The sequence below is a fragment of the Daphnia magna genome, linkage group LG1 (assembly GCF_020631705.1).
Source record: "Daphnia magna isolate NIES linkage group LG1, ASM2063170v1.1, whole genome shotgun sequence".
NCBI lineage: Eukaryota > Metazoa > Arthropoda > Branchiopoda > Diplostraca > Daphniidae > Daphnia > Daphnia magna.
This window is the reverse complement of record NC_059182.1, coordinates 16,565,993-16,591,245: the sequence shown is the minus strand read 5'-3', so window position 1 is coordinate 16,591,245 and position 25,253 is coordinate 16,565,993. Positions and strand designations below refer to the sequence as shown.

The following is a 25,253-nucleotide window of genomic DNA, read 5'->3' as shown; positions in this document are numbered from 1 at the left end:
TAAGACATTGTATTTTTTTCTTTTTTAAATACAAGAAAAAAAATATATAAGGCAATCATTCGTGATTTTTATGTTAAGTAATTTTATTTCATTTCTATAATAGAATTAAAAGAATGGCAACAGTGTCAGGCACCTACTGATAAGTCATTTTTTGGGTAGGTTGGTGCAGTTTAACGGGTCTCAGGCAATCGGTATTGAACCGTAGGCGAGGGCCCTAGAGGCAGGGCTCGGTCCCGAGTTATCCTTCTACAATCGGAAGGTACTGGCGGGATACGTGCAATATGTTATAATTCGTATTTGTTATGAAATTTTTTAAACTATCGCGCCAGAATAATTGGTGGGTAACCCGGCGCCAAGCCAGGTATCCAGAAACCAGAAAGCCAAAGGATGATGATTTATAGTGAGTTGGCAACACATGGATTTAATCCAACCAGACCAGTCCAACTCTGCCAGCTGCACGGAAACCGAAAACTTGCGCCAAACGAGAGCAACTCTATTGTGTACCATTTTTAAAATAGCATTTTTTTGAGGAATCAGGTTAAAAGTAAATCACGTAAAAATGAATCGCAACGAGTTACAGTGTAGCGAACTTAAGAATGACAAAAGTTGTATTAAATTAACTAAACAGTCATAAAGATGATTTTAGTTTTACATGGGTTTTGCAATAGAAACTTTAAAAAAATACAAGTTGTGTTTTTTGAAAGATTAAATGTGACGAGCTGACGACACATTTTTACCTCCATCGTAACTAACTAGTCCAAAGATATTACATCAGGTGGGGATTGGGATCGTCTATAATTATTTCTAGCAAGTGGCACCGAATTATTTGAGGATTGATGCTGGGACGCTGCACTCGGCAACGTGTGGCCATTCATTCCGTCTCCTAATACGCTTTGTAACTCGTTCGGACCTGCAAAAAATTTCAAAAAATCTGAGTGAGTTAAAGAAGAAAAAAAGAAAAAAAAGGAAAAAACAAAACAAGACCAAACAAAACAATACAAACAAACAAAACATGAACATACCTCCGTAGGGATAGACGTAACCGGAATATGGTCCATAAAGATTTTGTCCATTGGTAGTTGATGAACTGTAGGGAAAGTAAGTTGGACTTCCATAACTGCTCCCGGCCATATAATTGTATGCGAGTGGACTGTTAACGCTGTAAAATAGTTTAATTTCATTCCAAAAATTCTGGAAAATTAAATATGCAATGGATTCGACAAAAGCGCTTCGAGGATCACGTATAACAAATATTGAAGTTAACAATTAAAAAAACGACGATATAATGATGACAAAAGAATGCCATTCATCCAAGTTGGCAGACTATGAACGAATAAGAAAACTTCATGCGAAAAAGCCGAGAAAAATTACTAAAAAAGTAAATACCGCTACCAGAACAAGGGGAAAAAAATTAGAGCGAAGTTTGAAATGAGCAATAGAAAATCAACCCATAAAAATGTCATGCTGAAATTTTTTGCGAACCGAGGCAAAGAATTTTGAAACGGACAAACGAAAACATAAAAGCAAAACCGAGAAGACGACTTTATTGAAACCTGTAAAAAGAACTAGTGGAGCGTGGAAATGAATCACAACACCATGATACTCTGGATATCTAGAATAGCGAAGGAATAATCACAACAGTATAATCATGGCTTTGAAGGTGAACCATCAATTATACCGAATCAAACACAGAAGCAAATGGATCAGAAGCATGCCTTGCGAACGTCACTCAAGCACGATGGTACATGGATCCCTTCAAGTACATCTTTATGACAGGAAAATAGCAGGATTGTTGTTTGTTTTTTTTCTGTTTTTTGTTTGGTTTTTTAATTTAAAGAGAATCGTCATCCAAATCAATACAAGGTGGGGAATAAACTAACCCTGACGCGGATTCAAAGTTTTGAGCAGGTCTCGCAGAGCTATTCGATGCCGATGAACTTAGACTGCTGTTACTGCTCCCTGTAACCGTAGTCACGTTGCTGCTGAGGTTAACAGGTGCTTAAAAAAAAAATTAAAGGAAAAAATATGAAAATGATTGCGGTTTTTGAAAATAAGAATAAGCTCCCAATACCATTGGTAACTGCTGCGTTTTCGTCGGCTGAATCACCAGGACAACTTGACTGACTGCCGGAGCTACGCTGGCGACTAAGCATACGCTCCTTGATACTCATCAAAGTATCACTGTCCTCTTCGCTGTCGCTACTAAGCGTCAGGTCTACTACCATAGGGGCTTTTTTCTTGGGAGGAGGACCTTCGCAAACTAATTCCAATTCTGTTTCATCAATAGTCTCCACCTTTGGATTCGTCGGATTAGTTGGCAATTCCTCGACGACGTCCAAGTTAACTGAGCTTTCTCCACATGTATTTTCTACAAAATAATAATAGAAAGTTAATCTGTCATTCTTTCCTTCCCAAAAATGAAGTAATAAAATACTTTTCGTTTCTTTTTTGGCAGACAGCACAGTCCAGTTTCCATCGACGTTGAGTTGAACTTCCATGATATCAGATGGAAGAAGTTGAGAATTAAGTATGTCCGAAAAATAGCCATCAATTGCAAGTTGATCATAAAGAATAGACTTGTCACACACAGGACAAACCCAGGTTGGTTTTCTTTCGTTCATTTGAAGAAAAAGAGAGGCATCGAAACACTGAAGATGGGAACATGTTGTAGCTCGGCAGGGCAGTTGCATTCGCATTTTCCCCAGCGGACACACAAGTGAAACTTTGAGCGACGTTGTGGCAATTTCGGCATCGGCATCTTCTAGTTTGTCTCTGATCAGACCACGGGTGTACTCGGCTGCCCGCATGCCTTTTGTTCGTAATCTCTGGAGAAGATCGGTGGAGGCGAGACGCCGGACGACATAAACGGCCATAACATATCCTCTACCACCAATGTCCGAAGACCAAGTCACATTGATTTGATTTGCCACTGTCGGCGATAGTCTACAGAGTGAAGTTATATTTACAGGTCTCGGTGGGCGTTTGGGTTCTACGCCTGGTTTGTTCGTTGGAATGGGATTTGGCAAAGTCACAAGTTTGCTATTTACTTTAACTGATAAATTTGATGGAAAGTTATCCTCTTGTTCACAGGATGTTTCCAAAAGACAGAATCTCATCTGAATTTGATTTAGGAAGTCTATTTTGGAACCAGGTCTAGCATCTCTTGAACTTGCTATGTCTGTTGCCTGCTGTGGTGTGAGATGAAATACAAAATTTGTGTCATGATATCGAGAATTTCCAGTGGGAACTAAACTAGAAGGTCGAAGAAGTTCTGCTATTGAATCAAAGAATGGTAATCTCTTCAAACGGACATCAGGGTGAACTGGAAATGATGGTTGTGAACCACCGGCAGACACAGCTTGCTTAGAAGTGTAACCTGTTGAATAAGGCAGACCGCTGGTATGGATGTAAGGATTTCTTCCTTGGAGTGCAGCCCTCTCCATTTCAGAATAATTACTAGATTTGGATGGAGAGAGAGATGAGCTTGATCGGGTTGATGCACCAATGTAAGGTGGTGTGGTTTCTGTAGCACTCTGTCCCATTGCCACTGTTTGTTGTTGAATTGACCGATATAGTTCGCGAACTTTGGCATTTATAGGTGAAGACCGTAGTTTGATCAGTTCCAGAGCTCGCATCTGCAATTCTGTTTTCCGACCTGATCGACTACGTCCAGCAAAACTCAACAACATAGTCAATTCCGAGACACGAAAGCTCATCACCATGTTTTTTAATACTTCAGTTTCCGACATTTCGATGCTAAAATTGTTAATCTCAGTTACATGCTAGAAAGAAAAACTTCAAAATCATGTATCATTTTCCCTCAACTGATAAGTTTAAAAACACTGTACTGACTACACACTTAACTCACACGCACAAGCCATCCGGTGCAATATATGTTCTTGTGGAAAGAAATGTCTGCTTGGCCTTCCCCAGAGAAAACAAAAGCAAAAAAAAAATCTATTCCTATGCCAAAGAGAGGGATGGGAACCCGTAGGGAGGGACGGAGGAGTTCGTATCGATATCTTGGGTTTGAATCGCCTTCGATCGCCATGCGTTTTTAGCGAAAAAGTAAAGAAAACTCCATGCCAGTGAGTGACATTGGAGATGTTGTGAAAAATATCCTATGCCTTTAATCAATCAATCAATAAATTAATTAAGAAGTAAAATGTTGAGATACTGGTTTTAACGACCTTAGGTTTTGACAGCACACAAGAGCAGCAGTAGTGTTCCAAGCAACTATAATTACGAACCAATTTATTAGTTTTAAAAATGTCCGCAAAAATGTTCGCAAATCATAAACAGGCTGCTTTTGCAGGACAAGATTTGAGTAGGAAAGGCTCTATTGATGAACCAATCAGAGAGCTAGTTGATTGTATTAATTTGTCAGAAAAATACTTCACAACCAGTTCCTGCTCTGGACGAATTGTTGTGTTAGCAGAGACTGCAGAAGAAGTAAAGCACAATCATTTCTTCTAATTCATGTTGCAATTCGGTTTTCCTAATATTTCTGGTTTAATGTTAGGAGCCGTCTGTCCAAAAACAAGGTTGCCAATGGGTTTTTGTATCACATAGCAAGTGTTCATGGGAAGAAATATATTCAAAACTTGACACTTCAATTGGAGATCTTAGTTTCAAATTTGAGGCATTTGTACTACATGTCCAGTGTAGAACCCTTGATGATGCACAGCTTATGGTATTTCCACATCAGGATTTCACCTTTAACAATTAATTTATCTTAAAAGCATTTTTGAAAAAGCTAAGCTGTGGAGTACAAGCAGGATTCAGAAATTCTGGCATATCTCTGAAATCACGGAAAAATTCACATCAAGAATGGCCAAAAATCATGGTAGCAATCCGTTCAACCCATGGCATTGAAGTTCCTTTATCAGCTAGTGGCAAATTGCTAGTAACTTCTGAGGTGATTTTCAAAGTCATCTTTTTAGACAAAAGAATGATAAAAACAAAATTTGATCTTTGCAGTATGTTGACCATGTTGTTACAAAAGCAAACATTCTAATGGAAGAAAACTTCAAAAGGATTTCTAGGTTTCAGCAAAATCTTATACAACAAATTAAAGTGGATTGAAATAATACAAAGGGTTTAAAAATGTATTCAATGACTGTACAACCCTACTTCCTTTTCTTTGTAGTGAAAGTTTGAACAGCTACACTTTGTCCATAGATCTTCTGAGACAGCAAGTTTATGTGGTATAAGTGGACTAATGAAAGCACCAAGCTAATGTGAATATAAAATATGCAAATTAAAGTACCAATTCAAATCCCAAACTACTTGAGGTCTTACCAAACAGTTGTGCAAATGCGATGAACCATTCCTGAAGCTGTTAATGCAATTCCAAGGCAAATAATAACCTCTGGGAAAAGCTTTGTCTGGAAACTTTTGCCAAAAAGTGAGGATTCCAGGTTTCCAACAGCCTAAAATAATTATTATGACATTTATGCACATTGCATAAATCTAAGCTACTAGCTTACAGTCAAAATGAGGGAGAAAAGAATGGATCCAAGGAAGCCACCCAAAAGTGTTAGTGGCTGGGATGACACCAGTAAATGTTTATACATTTGCATCCCAGAAAAAACCAATAATGATAACACAGAAGCCAAAATAAAAGACTGACTGCTAGAAATTGCTGGAAAATACAAATAATTAATGAAAGCCTCAAAGAAAATTGTACTTTTCTTACCCATATTTGTTTTCTTCTTCTTTTTGTATATTACAGTTTTTATGAAGAGAACCGTGTTGCCCGCTAACCGAATGACAGCTCACTATATGGGCGGGGCCTGTCAATTGTCAAACGTAAATATTCATAAAGTAAACTTAATTTCTTCAGGGAAAATCCTTCGTACTTACACGGAAGATCTTCTTTTGTATAATTTGGCATACATCAATATTCTGGATATAAAAGTTTACATTTTATTTATAAAGGTCTATGGTCCATCAAACTATCGATCAAAAACATATCGATAGCTAAGTTTGACATTGAATTTTTCTTTTTTGCCAACATGGAATAAGTTTACGCTATCGTTTGATAAAAGGAACGTCTAAAGAATTCCAGTGAATGTGACTGTTCCTGAAGAAATTTTGTAAATATAGCTGTATGGAAATAATTTTAGAACATGACAAACCGATCCTACGGATATTCCCGGTTGATAAGCTATGAAGAAAAGGCGGCCAGTCGAAAAGATTCAAGGTTTTAGCATATTACCTTGTATATAACATGCATTAAAAGGCCTTAACCTTATAATTTTTTTCTCTGTTGTAGTACTGATGATGACAATGATTCCCTCTCCGGTACCAAGTTACGAAGACTAACTACTATTGACAAAAAAAAAGAACGTTGGCCTGGTTCAGCTTCCCATTTATCTCTTTCCAGTCCTTCTGATGTTCAACGGGAATATAGAGAACATCTAATCAAACCAAAGGAGACATTGCAAGGGTTAGCCCTTCACTATCGGTGCACAGTATGATTGTGTTACTTTAATAACTTAAAAACTTGTTGGTATTGTTTAATATTAAAAAAAATATATATTCTTAGGTGTTTGAGTTGAAGCTTGCAAATAACATTCAGAAGGAAACAGAATTCTTTGCCAGAAGAACCATAAAAATTCCAGTTCGTCAGCACTCTTCATTGACAGAAAAACTTCCCAATGATAAAGCAAGCCTTCTTTCATTTGGAGATGACAAATCTGGTAATTTCACACCTTCCAATTCACTAGAATTCTTGAAACAAGTGGACCAAGATCTTCAACGGTTGAAAGAAAAAGCAAGAGTATATGACATTGACAGTAACGATCCTGCAACCTCTACGTTCATCCCTGATTCCGAACGCCTGCGGCGGACTGTTCGTCCAAACAGAACTGACTGCCAAGGTGACGACTGTGGACTTTCTTGGTCACATATCCTTGGTATGGCACTGTTGGTGCTTCTAGCCTGCCCTCTGTTATATTTCCTTTATTTGGAGTTGAATCTGCATAAATCGACGAGAGCTTCTACTCACGAGGAGACGGTCGCTTCACTGAATGTCTCTAATGCCTTATGATGTGCCTGACTTGTCCAGATTATGTGTTTACTATTCTGTACATGAACTGTATTGATAATTGTTACAGAACGATACATTTTAATTCCATGTGTTTTGTAATGTTGCATCCCTTTAATTTCGAGCATTAAAGGGATGCGTTGTATGCACTGGATCATACAAGATGCGCTTGAAACTAAAGATTGATAGTTTTCAAGGGATCTGACGTATTCGTTGACTTAAAGTTGCTGATTTTGGGATAAATTTGTGGAATGATTATTTCGCCAGATACAAGGCACTCTTTGCTTCTTTCGATACTGAATGTTCCGATTACCGTGAAAAATACTGCAAATTAGATTACGTAAAAATACTCCTCATCAGTTGACAAACTCATACAGGAGTATTAGCTTACCTGCTTCACTAACAGCAATTATCGGCATCGGTGAGGGGAAAAGATGTTGAAAATGAGCACTTACAGTTCGATAATGTTTCCATGTAATTTGTAAATGGTCTTTTGCATAATAATTTGATGATGAATCAGCAAAATGGCATCTCAAGTTGATTTTCCGAGTATAGGCTCATGAAAAAATTAATTAAGCTGAAAGAGATTATGCGTGTAGTTTTTTTTTTTCTATCACTTAAAAAACATTCTAGATCCGTTAGCACTGCAAAAAATTTCTTTTTAAATTCGTCACAAAAGATACGATAGCCAGTTTTCTACTTACTGATATAGTGCGGACGTACGAAAAGGACAACAACCTCTGGTAACAAGATTGATGGGAGTCTGATGATGAGAATGATGCCGCTGAGTTCGAAGTGAATAGACAGGTCAAGAGCGTGACTCCCATAGGCAGATGAAAAGTCTTTCTAATCGAAAGTTTCAAGCCGTCATTCCATCGTAGTCAGCATCGACAACGGGAATAAAGTGCTCTAAAATTAGTGCACGACGTGATGACCTACAGCTTCGACAAAACGCAATTTTCTCCGGACAACGTTTTTTGTAACGTTATATTCCGTGCACCGATTATGCCTAATATGCTGATATGCTGTGTCGGCAAACAAAAACATGGAGGGTAACGGTTTTTCAAGGTTACTACATCGGGAATAGACAAGACTTTTTCAAATTAAAAAAGCATGGCTTACTTAAATAATGAATGCACTACCTGCGTTATATGGGCAAAGTCGACTGCCCATTTTCTCACGCACGTTTTGTAAATTCCTGAAGCATAAAATGGATAGTCATCAGGTCTCTTCCAGTTTGTTTTCCCAGCATGTTCATGCTAAGCAATGCAACTAAATTTCTTTAGGTGTGAAGAAATTATGTTGGATGCTTGCTCGTGAGCGGTTCTCCTTGCTAGTCGCCGTAGTGGCGCATTTTAGAGGGATATTGCAAAAAGTGGGCGATCGACGGACGCAGATGCGAGAAGCGCTTTGACAGTGGGCCAAGACAATCTGTATAGTTGCATTTGAAGTAGCTCTTTGGCGTCAAACCGCTTTTTCTATTGACGACTATTGTCGAAATTTCTAGCTCGATAATGTCATGGAATCCCCTGGAAAGCCCGATGCTCTCCTGATGATGCTATGACAAAAAAAAAATAATAATAAAAAAAAAAATGCAGAAACAAAAAGGAAACAAGGATACGACTAACTTGTACAAAGGCTCGCCAGGTCTTCACGAAACATTGAATCGTATTTGAAGTAAAAATGATCTTGTAAACTATTCTCCCAAGTTTCGTGGTAGGATGTAACGATTCTTGATTGTCGCCATGTTGAGTCAAGCAGTGGAGTGGTCTTTGGGAGGTATCAAATAAACTGGTAACGAAATTTTCTTGAACGGAATATGAAGTTCTTTACTTGCCTATTTCTCGTTTTGTTTTTCAGGACGGATGTGAGAGGCAGCAACATTTTGCCTAAGCATCAGGCTCAAGATCTGTTGACTCCGAATTTTCATAGCCCAACTAGGCGATACATGTAGCAATTGACAAGCCAACAAGTGCTGCTCTCCCGTGATTTATTGTCGTACAATAAATGTCACTTGTGTCACGTCTCATTGATTCTGCCGTGATCTAGAGTTGGCACATTCCTGTCATTTTATGTGTAAAGATACAATTCATGATGTCTATATTTTCTCGTGGCACTATTCTTAACGTCACTAACGGTACATATCGATGGCGATGTACTTCCACAAGGTCATGGCCAATAAATCGTTAATGTAGTCAAGGAAATCCACAAATTTATCTTTTGCATGCATGCATCCGCAGGGTGCGCTGGTTACCTAGAGGAAAAGTAGTTTAAAAGTTTACGAGATTTTAGGATTCCTGTGGGGACTTGTACGGATACCTACAAAAAAATTCAGCATCTCTTCGTGGGTTCATATGCGGATTAACTAAAGAAGTGTACAATGTATTTAAACCAACATCTTGTACCGTTAGATTTGTGTTACACGCGAAGAAAAACAATTGATTTAAAGAATCTTTTGCCTGCTGGGTCGCAGCGTGTTCAAGCAAGAGGAGGAGCTTCCGGCAGGATGTCCAGTCTAACGTTAACATTATACTTCTATGGGAGTGAAGAACTACGAAGAAAAAGGTCAAGAAAATGAGTAGAGAAAAAAGTGTACGCCAGTAACTGCATTTATGAGTATTTCGTGGTTACCATTCACAGACACACAGCTTCAGTCAGTTAATTTTCATCCAGCGTCAAATGCAGGCTGACCGTCTCCCTTCCTGCTTCTAAAACTACCAGATAATCCGGTATTATACAAAAAATCCTTACTTTTTCAAAATTAGATACCCTCCTACATACCGTTTGCATATTACAGTTAAGTCGGAAGGCAAACAAAATGATCAAGTTCCTTCGCACACAAACTGCATGTAGTCTACTGTTAATTCTTATTGTCGGTCATGCAGCTGACCCCTCGATGGACGGACAGACTGCCACAACTGAACGCAATATGTCGTCTTTTTCCTACAATAAATTACCGGACAAGAGCGCAGCCGAAGAAGTGGAAGATGAACTTGAATCGGAGCTTGAATTGAAACGGATGCTGCTCTATGTCACACCTTTGATGGGTATCTTCCAAAAGAAAAATATGGAGACCTCCACGTCAAGACTGAATAGGCGGATGGCCAGAGAAATGTTCGGTGAAAGCAGAAAACGAGGTGCTGGCAGGCGTCCTCCAATGTACAATCAGTACAACAAATATCCAGAAGAGATGCAACCCGATCGAAGTGGTTACGGCGGTGGCTATTCTTCGTCCTCTGGTTACGGTGGTGGGAGTAGTTACGGCGGTGGGAGTAGTTATGGCGGTGGGAGTAGTTATGGCGGTGGAAGTAGTTATGGTTGTTGCGACAAAAAGGACGACCTCTTGCCTATATTGGCGTTGTTAGCCTTGTCACTTTTGCTGCTATATTTGATCGCTATTGCAACGACGACAGTAGCGGCCCGAAGACGGCGGAGAGTCGCGATGGGAACGGATGGAGGAGGAAACCCAAACCGTCTTGATGATAATGATGTCTTCGTGGATGAAGATATTCAGCCTGACAAAGGTACGTTGTTAATCACCATGGTCAATGGAAAACTTTTCACGAAACTTTTACGAGGCAAAACTTCCCTATGTAAATAGCATTCGTAGTAGAAAAACATAGGCTGATCTACCCGTTTTTCGTGCGAGCGTGAGTCTGATCCCAAAGGCTGCTTATTATAGGAATAGATATGGTAAGTAGGAGAGCCAGAGTTAAATCAAAGAACAGAAAATCCTAGGAACATTCAAGCTAATCAAACAAGGGTGGGACCACTGTCCTGAAGGGTTAAATGCTCGTTGTATGCTTGCTCGTCTTGAGCCAATTACTGTAGAGGCAGTTAGGTAAATTATATGGAGAGAAGTTTCAGTGAATCTGACGTAGTTCAACGACCAGTTTTTCATTTTTTGGCAACAACTATGTACGAAGCCATTAGCAATTACTGTTATATGTATCGAACACAATATTAATAGGATACAAGTTACCTTAGTATTTTTGTTGTTGTTTTTTTTTTTTTTGTTGTTTTTTTGTTGTTGTTTTTTTTTGTTGTTGTTGTGTTTCTTATTGGAATTTTGTGTGTGCAGAATTGATGGATGCTCCCACATGGATTTCAATGGTAGACGAACTTTGGAATGCTGATGAAAACGACTCTGGCGATGCTTGCACACTCCAAGCGCTCTGTCGCATGAATCGACTAGCTCTCGATTCCCCAGGCACAACCAGCATGGCCGTCTCCCTGTCCAGCGTGCCACTCAGCTACCTGCTACACCATAGACATCAAGGCGGCTTCTTTGCTTACCTTGATGCCTCGTTAACGGGTCGCTATGGAGAAAACTGCACTGCAATCTTCAGTAGCTGTTCACGCATTAATTAGGCTTGAAGTCATATATATCTATCACATTAACCATAACAGTATGATTCACGATTCTGCCATTCCAAATCATCTTCATGACTTTGGCTAACTGATGATGATTTACGTACGTTAGACCTCAATCAGATTGTAAAACAAACCTGTGTGTTATGATTTATTTATACCTTAAACAGTGATTCTTTCTTCATTATGTGGGATCGGCTAAGTCAAGTTAATGACATCGGGTGGGAATTCGTTGGTGTGAATATTTCTGTCAAAAATATGCAAATTAAGTACTACTTGCGAAAATTCGGTAAATACACAGTGGAAAATATAAAGCTTTAGTTTGAAAGTAAATGATTATATAATGATAATGAAATACATAATCATTACATTTTCAGCTCAATGCCTCTTTGAAAGCGAATTACCACAAGAATCAAGTTCATAGAACAAGTATAACTTAGCACCTAAAGAAAACATCAAGAAAGCTGAAAGTGGAGAAAATAAAATTACTGCATTTAATCTTCAAGCATTATTTGCATGACTTAGAATGTAACCATAAGGCAATCTGCAAATGTTCAGTAAGTAGCTACCTCTCTTATAAACACATTACAAAATAGAGAGTTTGCATTTCAGTAGTCTCTTTTTTGGTTGTTTTCCCAGTATCTGGAACAGATAGTATCCATAACCAAAGAAGAAGAAAGCTAGATGGTAGTTCAATTGATGAACAATTAAACACATAGTTCAAATTTGAGCGAGAAACACAATTTGAGAATGTTTAGAAAATGTTATTACGTTTGTTTCGTGTAGTTCCTGCTGCCAGGGAACAGTTAATTAACAGTCATTCATATTCAAACTAATCCTTTGTTCCGTTATATTTCGACGTAATAAACGCTCCAGGTTAGTAAATCAGTTCAATGTTTGTTTTTGAGGCTAAGATAATGACAACAACCTTCCCTAGTGCTTGAAACTGACATAATCTGCCTCATTTTCGTTTTTTGAAGGGAATACGATCCGAGACACGACACACGAGGAAAGACGTTGCCACATCTCCTACCTACTGGCGATTTTTGGAGAATACATTTTTTACTCGAAAAAGCAGAGAAGATAACAAGCTTGCTACGAAACTACTGGGCAGAGCATGTTACCTGTGCAGCCCAGCATTGAAATGTGGGAGAAGGCTGCCAGTCTGTCCCCGAACGAGCCACTGTGAACTGAATTACATGCTCTTCATCCCCAATTTGAATTGATTGCTTCCCTCTCTGTTGCAGTTGCGTATTTTTGCAATAGTAGGTCGTGACCGAATTTCATTATCATCAGCTAGCAGATTTTTTTTCTCAATCTAAACAGAGAAAAATCACGAAAGATGAATTTCAACAGACATCGAAGGAGCGTTTTATTGTTCTGGTGGTTGTTGACCGTTGCTGTGCTGGTGACAGAAGGACAAGTGGATCAACAATTTTCGCCAAAGCAATTCAACGGATCAGAACGCATTAATCAATCCGATCAGCATAGCGACACAACGTTGAACCAAAGGAATGACAAACCTCACGGTCCATCGGTTCAACGCCAATTCTCTTCCGGAATAGATCTCGTTAGCCGGATGGGAGATGAATTTATGATTGGCCTGGAAGATCTAAAAACTAGAATCTCCACCGACTACAAAAGATACTCTTCATCATATGGAGGTAGCGATTACTCCTCGTCAGGAAGCTATCAAGAAGGATGCTGCGACAAACTGGACTTCCATACTTTCGTGCCCGGTTTTGTTCTGGTGGCCATCTCTTATTTTCTTTTCTTCCTGCTCAACGCTACTGTCACGGGCGGTCGGCGTCGCCGGATGGTCACATCGTCTAAAAGGGAAGAAGAAAGTAAGTTATCCGTCAAATATTTTAGTCTTTTTTCAGTTTGTTTTTGTACTTGAAACGAAACAGCTAACGGCTATAAACTATCCAGAGCGTCAGGCATGTTAAGGTGTTGCACGCCAGAAAAAAAAAAAGAGTTCCAGCAAACGTCTTACTGAGACAATGACCGCAAGTTCACGAGAGGGCGTAAATATTAAAGACGATGATGGGTAGGATGTGCAGGGAAAAGGCATGGGTTATTTACAGAATGAGGCGGAGTCGACGCAGGGACTATGCAAAGAGAACTTGTTGCGGCGTACGATTGTAATTAACTAGTGACTATAGCTCATAGACGAAAATGATCATGCTGGAAAAGGTTCTGCCTTCTTTCTCTGATTGAGTGATTGCATTGCCGGTTCTGTGTACTACTGCCCTCAGACTACCACTTGCCCGAAACAGCCACAGCGTAGTCATTCGTAATCTTGAAGACTTTGTTGTTTGTTGTTCATCTGAGAAAAGTTAGAGAACATGAAGAAATCGGTGTGTGTTTTGACGGCATTAGCTTCGTTTCTAGTCGTATCTTGCTGCACTAACCAATACACCAAGGCGGCAGAAACAGAAGAGGTCGATGACCAGCCGGAAGCAATTGTTGACTCTGTACTAGAATCTGAACGTGAATTAAAGTGGATGTTGAAATTCGTCTCACCACTGATGGCCATCCTGAGGACTGATTGGACCATCAATCGAAGAGGACATTCCAACCGCTCAGCCCGATCTAACAGAGGAGACTACTACGTTCTACCTTACGGTGACATCAATCACGATCGCAATAGATTTCATCGTGACGATTACGATCGAGATGGCTACGGCTACGGCTACGGTGGTGGAGGTGGAAGTTACGGCTGCTGTGATAAAAAGGATGATCTTCTTCCTTTATTGGCTCTTCTTGCTCTGGCGGGTCTTTTGCTTTATCTAATTGCCATTGCCCGTAAACCAGTTGCTGCCCGTCGAAGCAACAAACGATCTGCGGAGAGTGGCATCGATGAGGACAGTTGGATCCGCTCGAACGATTATAATAGTGGTAAGGCAATTCCGTAGTAAATACGGAGATATTGTATGATAATCATCTGCTGCTGTTAAGTTCATTCTATCAATTTAATCATAAGCGTTAGTTGATTAATCTTAATCGTGATAATGAATCAAAAATTTGTACCTCTGCGTCAATTATTTCCCTTGATTTACTTCGTGCTTATGTAATTCATCTGCTCGCGATTGTGGGGTTATAGCGTCTCAAATTCCGATTCAATTATAATTACTTCTCTTAGAACTTTTCGCAAAAAACGCAAAAAACGCAAAAAACATGGGCAAAAACATGTTAAAGGTTGTTTCTGCTGGGTTTGTTTCGGTTACGTCGTCCAGGTGCCTATTGGGGCTGCCCACATACAGCGGGATGGACCAAAACAGTTTTACCTTTAAGGGCCGGATTATTTCGGAGGCGGAGTAATAACGAAGAAGAGATGGGAGGAGCTTTATTTTTACATTTCACTCCCAAAAGTCCGAGAAGTAACTTGTTAAGATCTTCTAGTCGTTTGAAGGAAATTCGTACCTTGTTTCATCTCCATTCTTTGGTGAACTGAATTCTCTATCGCTGGTGTCCGATCTTTGATTTTTATTCTCCCGTTTTTTGCCTTGCCAACAGCCGAGTGATTGTGTTCCTCTAATTAATAGCACCTAATAATGGTAATAGTGGGTACCTATATTAGACTCGGAAGTTGTATCTTACTCGTGATGGAACCATTGAGTCATTTGGTCGGTGCCAACGACCAAGAACCATTGGATTCCGAGTACGAACTGAAGCGCATGTTGACATTTGTCCGTCCACTAATGGGGATCCTGCGAAGCGATCCTCGTATCAGACGCTCAACCGATATTTTAAGAACTGAATGGGTCACTTCTTCTCGCGCCATTCCTAGAAGAGATCGATATGATTATGGTTATGGCGGAGGAGGTTATGGCGGAGGAGGTTATGGTGGAGGAGGTTATGGTGGAGGAAGTTATGGTGGAGGAGGTTATGGCTCCGAGACGTGCTGTGAAAAGCATGATTACTTGGGATTGCTCTCTCTCATTGCTCTCGGTCTCCTGTTTCTCTTCCTCATCCAATTGCTAAGTACTACGAAAGCAGCCGTCCGTCAAAAGCGATCGACGGCCAATGATCTTTTGAGTCTTGAAGAGCTCCTCTCCCACCAGGACATAGGTATGATGACAGTTCAGTTGTGGATACATATTTGGCTAGATATTAATGTAAATAGTTTCGATTAGAACCAGTAAAGTTTTTGTGAAAAAAACCAACCTTTTCGTCTCTCTGCGGAAAACTTGAAATTACTTTTTTCTCGTCGCGTGTTGGACATTTGGTTACAGGTAGGCTCTGGTTTTGAAACTGGTACGCCTAAAAGTGATTTTAGGGTAATTGTCCAAGTCTACTTGTTGTTGTCAATGTTTTCTTACCTAATTGAGAAAAATGAGGAAAAAAAGAGATCATGTGAGTTGTGCAGAACATTCTATGCTTGAGGATCGCTTACCATTTGTTCTTTCAGCAGGTGAGAATTATTGAATTGTGCATGAAACAGAACAAAATATGCTGACCAGAGTTTTTGGTTCGTACAATGGGGTTTCACTTTCGTTATGACAAATTTTAGAACAAAGTTCTCCAGTTAGAGCTTTTTCAGCTTAATTTTTACTTACTTAACAAAAATCATTCCTTTCTTCGCATAATTTTCATAACGTACAAGAGTTTGTAAGGTACGAAATTCTTCTCTTGATTTGAATTGAGAAACGCAATAAGGACGTAAATATATGAAGTTTTCATTATGAAAATTGACGGCAAACTACCTTGCCATGATTGAGCGGAAAATAACTAACGGCTGCTTATTTAGATTTTTTTTTCCAAACATGCACGATAGAATGTAATCAAGAGTGAAGTCCTTTGGCAAGGGCCGTTTGATCTTGGACACTTAAGCCCATTATGTTATGATCGGGTAATAAGTTCAGTCGTGAATCGTGGTCATCGACCTTGTTCCGGAGGCTGGCGAAGAAAAATCTTCTCCTTCGTGTCGTGGAACGCCTCCTAGACTCGGAGGCGTACCCTGTCAAAACTTACCGACTGCCCACTATCCTCTTTTGATTCTGAACGCTCCGTCTATTTTTCAGTTACAAGTACCGTCAGTTGAGACCAAGCTGCTTCATTGGGCGGTCGACAATAGTTATTCCCATCCACTAAATTAAATAGTGATTATCAATTAAGGCGTTTGCTTTCATTCTTAAGAAGCCCTCTAGCTTTATCAAGTACAGGTGATACTAGTATCAGCTGAGTGATTTCTCAGTTACCTTTTAAATTGATTTGTTGACATGTCTCGACCGTCGACAGTGCCATCCCACCATAGAAAGCGCAGGTGCGTGGCTGCTGTTCTAGTCGTTATGCTTTCAGCTCGGACGTTGGTCATGACCAACGGTTTAACGACCACATCCAGGCCTTCAGCTGATATTAGTCTTTCAGCAAACGACAAACCTGAAAGTGGCGATTTTCTTGCCATGTCAGACATAGGCACCGGCAAAGAAATCAACAGTCGGAGCTTCAGAATGGCGCGTAGCGAGTTTGCTGATTATTGCTTGAATGGCGATTGCGTCAATGGCGATGTTCTCAAGGTGGTCAGCAAATTAGCCAAACGTATTTTGAGCGATCCACGCATCCTTGGTCTCCGAACGGCGAGCATATCAGTAGATGACTATGAGTGGACCGATGCTCCTGAAGAGTCGCTCTCCCGTGCCTTTAGGGGTACTAGTTCGTTAAAAACCCGTCGGGTTAATAGTAATCGCCGTAATGGTGATGAAATATCAGAGAACGGTCAGAAAACATCCATTAGTAACAGAAGAGATCCCAATTCATCTGAGGAGGAATCATCTCAGGTATGTTTAGAAAAAAAATTGTCAATCTTGTACGAACACTGTCATCCAAAAGCACCTGGATACTAGCAACTCGATCTGGTAGTAGTATTTACGACGTACTGAGGCTTTCTGGATAACAATGTAACGATAGATTGACAATCTGAAACGTGGGGTAACTTAATAACAAAATATACGTACGCTTGACAGGTAGTAAAACTTGACACCACAGTTAATTGTTATAACGCAGCACCTGGAGGTTTGGACTCATTTGACGTTTTCTACCCGGATGAGAGCTACGATGAAGCGTACGGTTACGGTCCGGATTACGCTGAAGTTGAAGAAGCCAAGTTGGCCAGCACCAATGTCAACCCCAACGCTGGTGGTACCAAAAGCAAAGAGACGTCGGCTCGTGCCATTGGTGAAACTGCTGGCTTGTTTGATACAAACTCGTTTACTAGCCGCGATGATACCTACGAAAATGATCGCTATTTACAAAGATATGATCAAAATAAGCTTAACAATCGATACAGAGATAAAGATTCTTACCAAGCACTGACCGGTTCTGACACGAGTGAGAATCCTAAAGCGTACAGACTTCCTGGTAAGGTAAAATATGGCGAAATGCACGGATCTACTCCGGCATTAGATGAGTCTCTTGACCGTGGCAATACCAAATACATCTCGAAAAATAGGGATGATGACGACGATGACGGCGGTCATAACGGTGGGGGTGGGGGAGGCGGAGGAGGTGGTTATGGCGGAGGAAGTAGTTATGGCGGAGGAAGTAGTTATGGCGGAGGAGGTGGTTATGGCGGAGGAGGTGGTTATGGCGGAGGAGGTGGTTATAGTGGAGGAAGTAGTTATGGCGGAGGAGGTGGCTATGGCGGCGGTTACGGAGGTGGAAGTAGTTACGGATACAGCGGATATGACGAATGTTGTAAGAACAAACTTTTGCCCATCCTTTTGGTGGGACTTTTGGGTCTGCTGGGCTTCTTTCTCTACATCCGATCGACCACGCTTGCAGCAGCGCGTAGTATGGACGATAGTGATCTCTCTGATGGTAAATCTTTTAGGGCCATCGCCAAATCTTTGATCGTAATGCTCAGCATCATCTGATTGTGTTCATTGCTTGGGAGTACATCTAAATGCTATCAATTCTTCATTACAGTGCTGCTGGACGGTCCGACTTGGTTGAGCATGGTTCACGAATTATGGGAGCAAGATACAGTTCTTGAAAATACCATCTGCACTCAGGAAACTTTGTGCCGCATGAACCGGCTGGCTATGTCCGCGCCAGGACAAGCAGGATGGGCTGTTTCGCTATCTAGGTTTTAACAAAGTTTAAATTTAGTTTTACGTCTTATCTCACCATTCGTTTCACATAGTTTGCCTTTAAGCTATCTGTTGCATACGCGTCATGTCGGCGGATTCACTTCCTACATGGACGCAGCGATGATGGGCCGCTCAGGCGCGAACTGCACCGAACTTTACTCAAGTTGTCCTCGCCTATCGCATTAAACGAGTTGCATCCCACCAGACAGTGCAAATATTGACTCTCCCAACGACGATTCTAAAAACAAAACACATAAAAAAAAATATATACATATTTTAATGATTATTTCGGTGTATAAACACTGGCACTGTAAATTTATGTTTTATTTATTTTGAAGTTTAGCAGAGAGGTGGCACTGTACAACATTAATTTCTATACATGTTTACCCTTTTTTTTTTACTGTTGGACTTCTATTGCGCCATGGTTTGGATAAGGTTATTTTTCCTAGAAACTTTGGGTTCTCTTGAAACTTATAGTAGTAATGGTAACAAAACCTAAGAAAACGGGAAAAACAATTTAGAAAGAAAATACAATATAATCTGCACAACTACGCATCAGAAAAGATTGACAATTTCCATTTGTAGTAGCATTAAAGTTCGTTTTACCAGTTGATGACCATCTTACCATTCAGAATCGCATTGACTAATAAATATGTTCCCATAAATATGAATATTTGTTTAATCATGTCGAAGTCTAGAATAAACCTAATAAAAAAAAACGAGAGTGTAATTATTTTGCAAACACAAAAAATACCTCACTTCAAAGTAACAGCTCTAGATTCGCAGCTGTAGCAGGTAACAACTTTTTTCGGTATTCCATTTATTGTCGTCAACACAAACGTGCAGGATCTTACAGTCAGAATTCACAAAATCCAAATATTCTCGTTTTCAATTTTCGGTATTACAGTCTACGTCCATGCGCGGTTTCTTTTTCTCCGATTGGCGATCCGCTTTGTTCCGCCTGACGCTAAAATATAAACCAAGACGTGAACAATTTACATTACATATTTAAACAACACTACGGGTTACTTGGCTTTCGCTCTGCACTTCGGTCCCCAATTCTTTTCAGGGTTCTCTTGAAACCTTACAAGTTTTTGCATTCTTGAAGACGGGTTTCCTTTGGGGTGAGTTGTGAAATCAGCTTCGACCACGACAGGCCGGCTCAGAATGTAATCAGCCGGAGTAGGGGAGGCTTTATCTCCCAGGGGCCTTGGCCAAACTTTATCGGGATGCTGTTTCTTTGCGAAACCTGTATGCAAATTACAGTATGTCCAACTGTCCATTGACTGCGATTACTTGAACGAAAACAAGAACGTACCTTGAAACAAGTCCCATATGACTGACATAGGGGCGTCTGTTTTAATGGAGAGGGGGTAGCAGTGAGAGAGAGACACGCAGTATCCAGCATTCAGTATTGCTGATCGAAACATAACTAAGGAAGGAACACTTAATTTTAGTATTGAAGCCGTTGCATCAAGGCTCAAGTACAAAGGGCAGTTTGGCAGTTCTTCAGAGATTACGCTTAATATGCCACGGATGCGTTTCTCCGTGTTCAACTCTCCGAGCTCAGGATTATCCAAGCTTGTAAGTAAAGACTGAACAAATTCCAAGTCATGAATCGGTTCAGAATACAGAGGGCCACCGAAACTTAAGCGGGAATGGCAAAATTCACATTTAGTATCCGTAGGGGGTCCATGGGCTCGTGAATATCTCTTTTCCACGCTTTTCATGAGAGGTTGCCATGTCATATTATGACAGCCCACACACTGATATACCTGGGGAAAATACAAATGTTTTTGTGCTCACCAAGTTTTTTTTTTTTTTTTTTTGCTTAACAAACGTTACCATTGACAATTTACTAGCCGTCGATTTACATTCATTTTTCCCTGTCTGCACCACAACGAAGAGACGCACATAGAAGTCGACAGAAACAGAAATAAGTGGACGTATATAGCGTCCGTATCTGGCAGCTGAAGTCTGTAGGAATTGAAGAATAATTCGCAAAGCCTGAAATAAAAAAACAATAGAAAGTGACATCAATAAATTTATGTGTGGAAGGAAATATTACCATTTCATGGCAAGCTTTGGTTTTAATCGAAACACTTGCATATTTAGCGAAACATGTTTCAGGAACATTGCCGCAAAGAATGGCCTAAAAACAATACTTTTATCATGTTATGAAATGATAACAAAAAGTAGAATAAATAGTAAAATACCATGTCAGTGGCAGTAACCATGAGAAGGCCCCCATCAGCCACACATTGGACAGCAGCATCAACAAATGGTGAAGGTGACCCATAAGGATCAATATCAACACAATGAAAAATTTTTTTGTGTCTGTGTTGATACATCAAGATCCTTCGCTAACCCAAAAAAGGAGATAAATAAAACTTGGCTAAAAAAGTATAAAATTTACTAACGATGCATCTCCTTCCTTAGGAGTAATCAAGTGAGACACTTGATTTCTTTGGCTGTTTTGTGTTATACTTTCAACTGCTGATGATGACAAATCATTGGCAACAATATTTTTTATGCCACCTACTTCTTTAGCATATCTTATAGACCTTAGCCCAGAGGCAGACAGGGCTTCGAGGACATTCAGGCCATTCTATTAGAAGTTTACAGTATAAGAATCAAACATAATAATAATATTAAATATTTTCTATACCTCATAACTTTCTCCAGGTTTAAGAAATGTTTCACCAACAAAACTTTTATCTCGTTCTTTAATCTGGTTCAAGGCAAATTCTCTCAGCACTGCAATGCTTTAATATACATATTAGTTTGATTAAGAAACCTATCAGTATTAATTTTGTGCTTTTTACCTGAGATCACGATTAAATTCCTGAACAGGGTTATAAAAAACATTATCTTCAGCTCCAGCATAGTGAACCTGTGCCTTTCCTTCTGTTATGATGGTTCCCTGGTTATTGGCATCTTTCTCTTTGTGTTCAATTAAACTATCCTTTTCCTCTAGTGGCTCTATCTTAGCTATCGGATGAGAAAGAACATCTGAAGCCTGATCAGACATATTTTCAATACCGCTCTCAGCCATCGTGATTCCTTGGAAAAAGACGGAGAAACAACACGTGGATATAGGTGTTTGAAGTATAGCAGAAGTAAGCAAGCAACATTGCCATTCCTTTGTTATGCTAGAGAATAGCGAATGAACTTAGCAACGAACGTTCATAATTAAAAAAACAGCAGTGTCCAGAGCTAGAAAAAGATTTAAAACGGGAATTTTTCCATATCAATAGGTGCTCGTTCATATTTATCATGTGCACAAATGTGCGACGTCGCCGAAGCCGAAGCACTGTCATTGTCGACAACGTTGTGCTAGCTCTTACAAAATAGCAATTGTCATCCTGCCGGTCACCGTAACTAGCCGTTCCACCTCATTCTGTTCCGTAACTTTGGTTTGTTTTTATTTATCCTAAAAACTCGTACGTCATGTTTAATATTTCGAGGAATATGCTTCGGATTCGCCCTTTGTCTGGTCGATTGATACGTGAATCTAATGGGCGTAAATGCAATTCCCGCGGAACTTTAGAGCTTTCCAACTTACTTATGAAAAATCACTCTGGTTCCTTTGGCGGGTTAATTAAATTGTTCTGGCTTGCGTTCTAACTTCGTGAGCGTTTTGTGAAGAGATGATAATGCTTACTTTCCCTTTCAGATTTTCTCAACATACCAGGCAGTTCTCTATTAAGATGTCTGAGGTAGCTGTTAAGGATTTCATACTGCCAAATGAACAACCTGTAGTTCCCCTTGAATGTGGTACTGCTTTTGCAAATTTAAGTGCTAAAGAGAAAGCTTATGCACACCATTTGAGCAAGGCTTCGTGGTTCGGTGGATTGGTAGTTTTGATTCAGGTCAGTAAATGTTGTAATCTAGCTAAATTGAATGTTTTTATGCTATAAAAATGTTTGTTCTACAGACATCCATTGAAGCTGGTTCCCTATTCTCTATTCTTCATCAAGTTTTTGAGCATGATACTGTTGATGATCTCAAGAATCAAGCCTTGGAAGTTAATGGGTTGTCAGAAGATGAGTTCCAGGTAAATTTCAACATTCAGTATGACCCTATTCTATAGCGTTACGCTGAAAAAACAATTATTTCTTTATGTTTAGGCTATTCTTGTATTCACCTGTGGTGTTTATGCAAACATGGGAAATTACAAAAGCTTTGGAGATTCAAAAATAATTCCAAATCTTGCTACTGATAAGCTTGAGAAATTTTTATTTACCACAAAAGCCTTCCAGAGGAATACTGACTTGGTCAAGGTGTGGAATCGTATCAAAGACTTGGTATATGATTTGAGCCCCAAGAAGTGCCATCTTGGCCTTGGTGATAAAGGAACTACAACATACTTCTCGTCTAATTGCACAAGTGAAGATGCCGATATTATTAGCCGCTATTTCAAGTCAATCCAGATGGAAGGTTACAATAACCGCGTAATTAAAACCGAAGAAAATGGTGTAACAAAATACGAGGTAATATCCAGTTGTGGCTTTCGCATTTCGCACGAGATTTATTATTACTATTAGATACGTTTGGCCTCCGTTGAAACTGGGTCTATGGACGGTATTACTCGCGAGCCAGAACCATTCGAAGGTTATCAGTTCTTGTGTGACACGCGGAGATTACTCTCCGCTATTGAAACTAGTTGTTGAAGAACTTCAAAAAGCTAAGGTAATCTGCCTTTCGTAATTGTATTTTAATGGCATTTACTTCATTTGCTAACAATTCCCCTAGAGCTATGCTTCGAACGACGTTGAAGTTGCTATGCTAACGGAATACATCAAGTCGTTTACCACGGGTTCACTGAACGACCATAAAAATGGATCGCGTCATTGGGTTCAAAACAAAGGGCCCGTTATTGAAACGTAAAATTTTACGACTTTAAAGCTTAAGCAGGAAAACTGTGTTTATGCAATCCAATTATATAGATACATTGGTTTTATTGAAACCTACCGTGATCCGGCTGGTATGCGTGGGGAATTCGAAGGTTTTGTTGCAGTTGTCAATAAAGTAATGTCTGCCAAGTTCGGAACGTTAGTAGCGGGCGCCGAAAACTTCTTGCCACTTCTTCCATGGCCATCGACATTGGAGACCGATAAATATTTGAAACCAGATTTCACTTCTCTGGATGTACTTACTTTCAGTGGAAGTGGCATTCCAGCTGGGATTAACATTCCAAACTGTAAGAATTATTTGTTTTGTTAATCTTTCTTTTCGCGTGTTAACTTAGTTTTCTTTAAGACGGTGAAATTCGACAGGACGAAGGGTTCAAGAATGTATCATTGGGTAACGTGATTCCTGCCTCGTATAAAGATCCCAACATTTTCTTCATTTCGGAGGAAGACAAGCAGCTTCTGATCACCCACAACACCGAATCGTTTGAGCTGCAAGTAGGTTTGCACGAATTATTGGGTCACGGTAGTGGTAAACTATTTCGTCAGAATCCTGATGGGACCTACAACTTCGATATGGATAGTGTTAAGGCATCGTTGGGCGATGAGAAGGTATATATTAAAATAATTATCCAGCCTTGCTCTTCTTACCATATTTTTTTCGGGATATATTATAGTTGTCTTGGTACGAAGAAGGAGAAACCTATGATTCGAAGTTCTCCACAATTTCCTCTTCGTACGAGGAATGCCGTGCAGAATGTGTTGGTCTTTATTTATCTCTCAACGATGATGTCCTCAAGTAACTGTTTTCTGAAAAATCAATGTTCATTTAAATATTAACACTTTTTCTCCGTTTAGGATTTTTGGTCACGAAGGTGATAAGGCACAAGACATTATTTACGTAAACTGGCTTAGTCTACTATTGAATGGGTCAACGAGAGCCATGGAATTTTACAATCCCAAAACACAATCATGGATGCAGGTCTGCTTTGCAGAAAAGGTTTCACTTGCTTTTTTCATTTGTCACTCTTGAATGTCACAGGCTCATTCTCAAGCCCGATACGTTATCCTCCAAGTGCTCTTGGAAGCAGGCCAGGGTTTGGTAAAAGTTGCCAAAGTAATCGGAAGTGATGGCAAAGATGATTTCTTGCTTTCGCTCGACAGGACCAAAATCAGCACCGTTGGAAAAGAAGCCATTGGCAATTTCCTGCGAAAACTTCAAGTAAAGTTTTTGATTTTCGTTCGATTATTTTTCTATTTCCTAATATAACTTTACGCATGTTGAAGATTTATAAAGTCGACCGGCAATTTGGAAGCTGCTCGAGTTATGTATGCCAAGTACTCAGAAGTATCTTCAACGGGTCCTTATCCATTTGCTGAGTGGAGATCACTTATCCTGGAAAAGAAGCAACCCAGGAAGATTTTTGTTCAGTCTAACACTTGTCTGGAAGGTAGGGGGAAAAAATCCCATCCATAAAAAAGATGTTGAAAATTTACTTTTTTTGTGTGTCGACTTTACAGGAGAGGCTGTTCGGCTATTGGAATACAGTGCAAATGTTTCCGGAATGATCCAGTCCTGGAATGAACGTTTCGACACTAGTTCCGTTGTTCACCAAGCACTCGAAGCGTTGTGGCATAAAGATGAACCATTCTTTTCTTAATTTTACCTTTTGTTTGTTGTTTCTTTACGAGTTTACAATGCAATGATATTGAACTACACCTGTCACATTAGAATGGTAAAACAATTATAATTGCGGTAGCAACGATTATTTTTTCATTACCTGTTCCAGAATTTTACCAGTTTTACTGTAAGCATGTAAATTT

At 39.8% G+C, this 25,253-nt stretch overlaps 10 protein-coding genes and 3 long non-coding RNA genes across 15 annotated transcripts; 8 read left to right on the top strand and 5 right to left on the bottom strand.

Annotated features, from left to right (window-relative positions):
• Window positions 1–143: 143 nt before the first annotated feature.
• Window positions 144–710, top strand: LOC116936644. Its single transcript, XR_004401791.2, has 2 exons — window positions 144–259; window positions 330–710. It is a non-coding gene; the product is annotated as an uncharacterized LOC116936644 (long non-coding RNA).
• On the bottom strand, window positions 591–3,907 carry LOC116936624 (E3 SUMO-protein ligase PIAS2). Its single transcript, XM_032943831.2, has 5 exons — window positions 2,435–3,907; window positions 2,072–2,368; window positions 1,881–1,998; window positions 1,023–1,159; window positions 591–910 (listed from the first exon to the last, which is right to left on the bottom strand). Exons 1-5 carry the CDS (start codon window positions 3,747–3,749, stop codon window positions 753–755), a joined length of 2,025 nt encoding a protein of 674 aa, XP_032799722.2. The 5' UTR covers window positions 3,750–3,907; the 3' UTR covers window positions 591–752.
• A 147-nt stretch (window positions 3,908–4,054) lies between these two features.
• Window positions 4,055–5,111, top strand: LOC116936638 (tRNA wybutosine-synthesizing protein 3 homolog). Its single transcript, XM_032943848.1, has 4 exons — window positions 4,055–4,452; window positions 4,523–4,693; window positions 4,757–4,918; window positions 4,981–5,111. Exons 1-4 carry the CDS (start codon window positions 4,270–4,272, stop codon window positions 5,083–5,085), a joined length of 621 nt encoding a protein of 206 aa, XP_032799739.1. The 5' UTR covers window positions 4,055–4,269; the 3' UTR covers window positions 5,086–5,111.
• On the bottom strand, window positions 5,095–5,801 carry LOC116936640 (protein KRTCAP2 homolog). Its single transcript, XM_032943850.2, has 4 exons — window positions 5,699–5,801; window positions 5,490–5,644; window positions 5,302–5,432; window positions 5,095–5,235 (listed from the first exon to the last, which is right to left on the bottom strand). The coding sequence occupies exons 1-4, from the start codon at window positions 5,700–5,702 to the stop codon at window positions 5,130–5,132; spliced, it is 396 nt and encodes a 131-aa protein (XP_032799741.1). The 5' UTR covers window positions 5,703–5,801; the 3' UTR covers window positions 5,095–5,129.
• A 177-nt stretch (window positions 5,802–5,978) lies between these two features.
• On the top strand, window positions 5,979–7,145 carry LOC116936636 (lysM and putative peptidoglycan-binding domain-containing protein 3). The gene is made up of 3 exons (XM_032943845.2): window positions 5,979–6,205; window positions 6,278–6,476; window positions 6,551–7,145. The coding sequence occupies exons 1-3, from the start codon at window positions 6,132–6,134 to the stop codon at window positions 7,052–7,054; spliced, it is 777 nt and encodes a 258-aa protein (XP_032799736.1). The 5' UTR covers window positions 5,979–6,131; the 3' UTR covers window positions 7,055–7,145.
• On the bottom strand, window positions 7,086–8,821 carry LOC123469383. Of its 2 annotated transcripts, XR_006642638.1 has the most exons (5): window positions 8,680–8,821; window positions 8,194–8,609; window positions 7,756–8,123; window positions 7,443–7,695; window positions 7,086–7,375 (listed from the first exon to the last, which is right to left on the bottom strand). It is a non-coding gene; the product is annotated as an uncharacterized LOC123469383 (long non-coding RNA). The 2 variants fall into 2 exon arrangements; XR_006642637.1 differs by having other exon boundaries at window positions 7,443–8,123.
• Window positions 8,822–8,892: 71 nt separating this feature from the next.
• LOC116936642 lies at window positions 8,893–11,669 on the bottom strand. Of its 2 annotated transcripts, XR_006642639.1 has the most exons (6): window positions 11,584–11,669; window positions 11,034–11,510; window positions 9,833–10,965; window positions 9,683–9,765; window positions 9,375–9,602; window positions 8,893–9,305 (listed from the first exon to the last, which is right to left on the bottom strand). It is a non-coding gene; the product is annotated as an uncharacterized LOC116936642 (long non-coding RNA). The 2 variants fall into 2 exon arrangements; XR_006642640.1 differs by lacking the exon at window positions 11,584–11,669 and having other exon boundaries at window positions 9,833–10,720; window positions 11,034–11,056.
• A 792-nt stretch (window positions 11,670–12,461) lies between these two features.
• Window positions 12,462–13,323, top strand: LOC123469382. The gene has a single exon (XM_045168239.1). It carries the CDS (start codon window positions 12,765–12,767, stop codon window positions 13,320–13,322), a length of 558 nt encoding a protein of 185 aa, XP_045024174.1. The 5' UTR covers window positions 12,462–12,764; the 3' UTR covers window position 13,323.
• Window positions 13,324–13,770: 447 nt separating this feature from the next.
• On the top strand, window positions 13,771–14,409 carry LOC123469381. Its single transcript, XM_045168238.1, has one exon. The coding sequence runs from the start codon at window positions 13,771–13,773 to the stop codon at window positions 14,338–14,340; it is 570 nt and encodes a 189-aa protein (XP_045024173.1). The 3' UTR covers window positions 14,341–14,409.
• A 62-nt stretch (window positions 14,410–14,471) lies between these two features.
• LOC123469380 (ATP-dependent RNA helicase A-like) lies at window positions 14,472–15,685 on the top strand. The gene has a single exon (XM_045168237.1). The coding sequence runs from the start codon at window positions 14,980–14,982 to the stop codon at window positions 15,559–15,561; it is 582 nt and encodes a 193-aa protein (XP_045024172.1). The 5' UTR covers window positions 14,472–14,979; the 3' UTR covers window positions 15,562–15,685.
• A 161-nt stretch (window positions 15,686–15,846) lies between these two features.
• On the top strand, window positions 15,847–19,181 carry LOC116933507. The gene is made up of 4 exons (XM_045168231.1): window positions 15,847–17,205; window positions 17,392–18,244; window positions 18,353–18,512; window positions 18,570–19,181. Exons 1-4 carry the CDS (start codon window positions 16,648–16,650, stop codon window positions 18,700–18,702), a joined length of 1,704 nt encoding a protein of 567 aa, XP_045024166.1. The 5' UTR covers window positions 15,847–16,647; the 3' UTR covers window positions 18,703–19,181.
• A 117-nt stretch (window positions 19,182–19,298) lies between these two features.
• On the bottom strand, window positions 19,299–21,638 carry LOC116936627 (probable tRNA (guanine(26)-N(2))-dimethyltransferase). The gene is made up of 9 exons (XM_045168235.1): window positions 21,342–21,638; window positions 21,185–21,281; window positions 20,937–21,124; window positions 20,733–20,874; window positions 20,585–20,668; window positions 20,362–20,523; window positions 19,835–20,291; window positions 19,546–19,765; window positions 19,299–19,483 (listed from the first exon to the last, which is right to left on the bottom strand). Exons 1-9 carry the CDS (start codon window positions 21,569–21,571, stop codon window positions 19,405–19,407), a joined length of 1,659 nt encoding a protein of 552 aa, XP_045024170.1. The 5' UTR covers window positions 21,572–21,638; the 3' UTR covers window positions 19,299–19,404.
• A 302-nt stretch (window positions 21,639–21,940) lies between these two features.
• On the top strand, window positions 21,941–25,196 carry LOC116936621 (dipeptidyl peptidase 3). The gene is given in 14 exon segments (XM_045168240.1): window positions 21,941–22,112; window positions 22,193–22,388; window positions 22,454–22,573; window positions 22,647–23,009; window positions 23,064–23,141; window positions 23,143–23,208; window positions 23,272–23,402; window positions 23,466–23,719; window positions 23,779–24,041; window positions 24,107–24,228; window positions 24,288–24,411; window positions 24,472–24,656; window positions 24,717–24,880; window positions 24,951–25,196. Coding segments are annotated over 14 exon segments (2,352 nt in total). The 5' UTR covers window positions 21,941–21,966; the 3' UTR covers window positions 25,091–25,196.
• Window positions 25,197–25,253: the final 57 nt, after the last annotated feature.

Coding starts and splice junctions, on each gene's coding strand:
- LOC123469381 (XM_045168238.1), top strand. CDS start 13,771: ATGAAGAAATCGGTGTGTGTTTTGACGGCATTAGCTTCGTTTCTAGTC.
- LOC116936640 (XM_032943850.2), bottom strand. Junction 5,433..5,489: donor TTTTCTCCCTCATTTTGACT/GTAAGCTAGTAG, acceptor TAATTATTTTAG/GCTGTTGGAAACCTGGAATC. Junction 5,236..5,301: donor CGCATTTGCACAACTGTTTG/GTAAGACCTCAA, acceptor TATTCACATTAG/CTTGGTGCTTTCATTAGTCC.
- LOC116933507 (XM_045168231.1), top strand. CDS start 16,648: ATGTCTCGACCGTCGACAGTGCCATCCCACCATAGAAAGCGCAGGTGC. Junction 18,245..18,352: donor CGATAGTGATCTCTCTGATG/GTAAATCTTTTA, acceptor TCTTCATTACAG/TGCTGCTGGACGGTCCGACT. Junction 18,513..18,569: donor TGGGCTGTTTCGCTATCTAG/GTTTTAACAAAG, acceptor CGTTTCACATAG/TTTGCCTTTAAGCTATCTGT.
- LOC116936627 (XM_045168235.1), bottom strand. CDS start 21,571: ATGGCTGAGAGCGGTATTGAAAATATGTCTGATCAGGCTTCAGATGTT. Junction 21,282..21,341: donor GAATTTAATCGTGATCTCAG/GTAAAAAGCACA, acceptor TGTATATTAAAG/CATTGCAGTGCTGAGAGAAT. Junction 19,484..19,545: donor AAGTGCAGAGCGAAAGCCAA/GTAACCCGTAGT, acceptor TTTATATTTTAG/CGTCAGGCGGAACAAAGCGG.
- LOC123469382 (XM_045168239.1), top strand. CDS start 12,765: ATGAATTTCAACAGACATCGAAGGAGCGTTTTATTGTTCTGGTGGTTG.
- LOC116936638 (XM_032943848.1), top strand. CDS start 4,270: ATGTCCGCAAAAATGTTCGCAAATCATAAACAGGCTGCTTTTGCAGGA. Junction 4,694..4,756: donor TTGATGATGCACAGCTTATG/GTATTTCCACAT, acceptor TTTTTGAAAAAG/CTAAGCTGTGGAGTACAAGC. Junction 4,919..4,980: donor AATTGCTAGTAACTTCTGAG/GTGATTTTCAAA, acceptor TGATCTTTGCAG/TATGTTGACCATGTTGTTAC.
- LOC116936636 (XM_032943845.2), top strand. CDS start 6,132: ATGACAAACCGATCCTACGGATATTCCCGGTTGATAAGCTATGAAGAA. Junction 6,206..6,277: donor GCCAGTCGAAAAGATTCAAG/GTTTTAGCATAT, acceptor TCTCTGTTGTAG/TACTGATGATGACAATGATT. Junction 6,477..6,550: donor CCCTTCACTATCGGTGCACA/GTATGATTGTGT, acceptor ATATATTCTTAG/GTGTTTGAGTTGAAGCTTGC.
- LOC116936624 (XM_032943831.2), bottom strand. CDS start 3,749: ATGTCGGAAACTGAAGTATTAAAAAACATGGTGATGAGCTTTCGTGTC. Junction 1,999..2,071: donor AAACGCAGCAGTTACCAATG/GTATTGGGAGCT, acceptor TTTTTTTTTAAG/CACCTGTTAACCTCAGCAGC. Junction 911..1,022: donor TTACGTCTATCCCTACGGAG/GTATGTTCATGT, acceptor AATTTTTTGCAG/GTCCGAACGAGTTACAAAGC.
- LOC123469380 (XM_045168237.1), top strand. CDS start 14,980: ATGGTAATAGTGGGTACCTATATTAGACTCGGAAGTTGTATCTTACTC.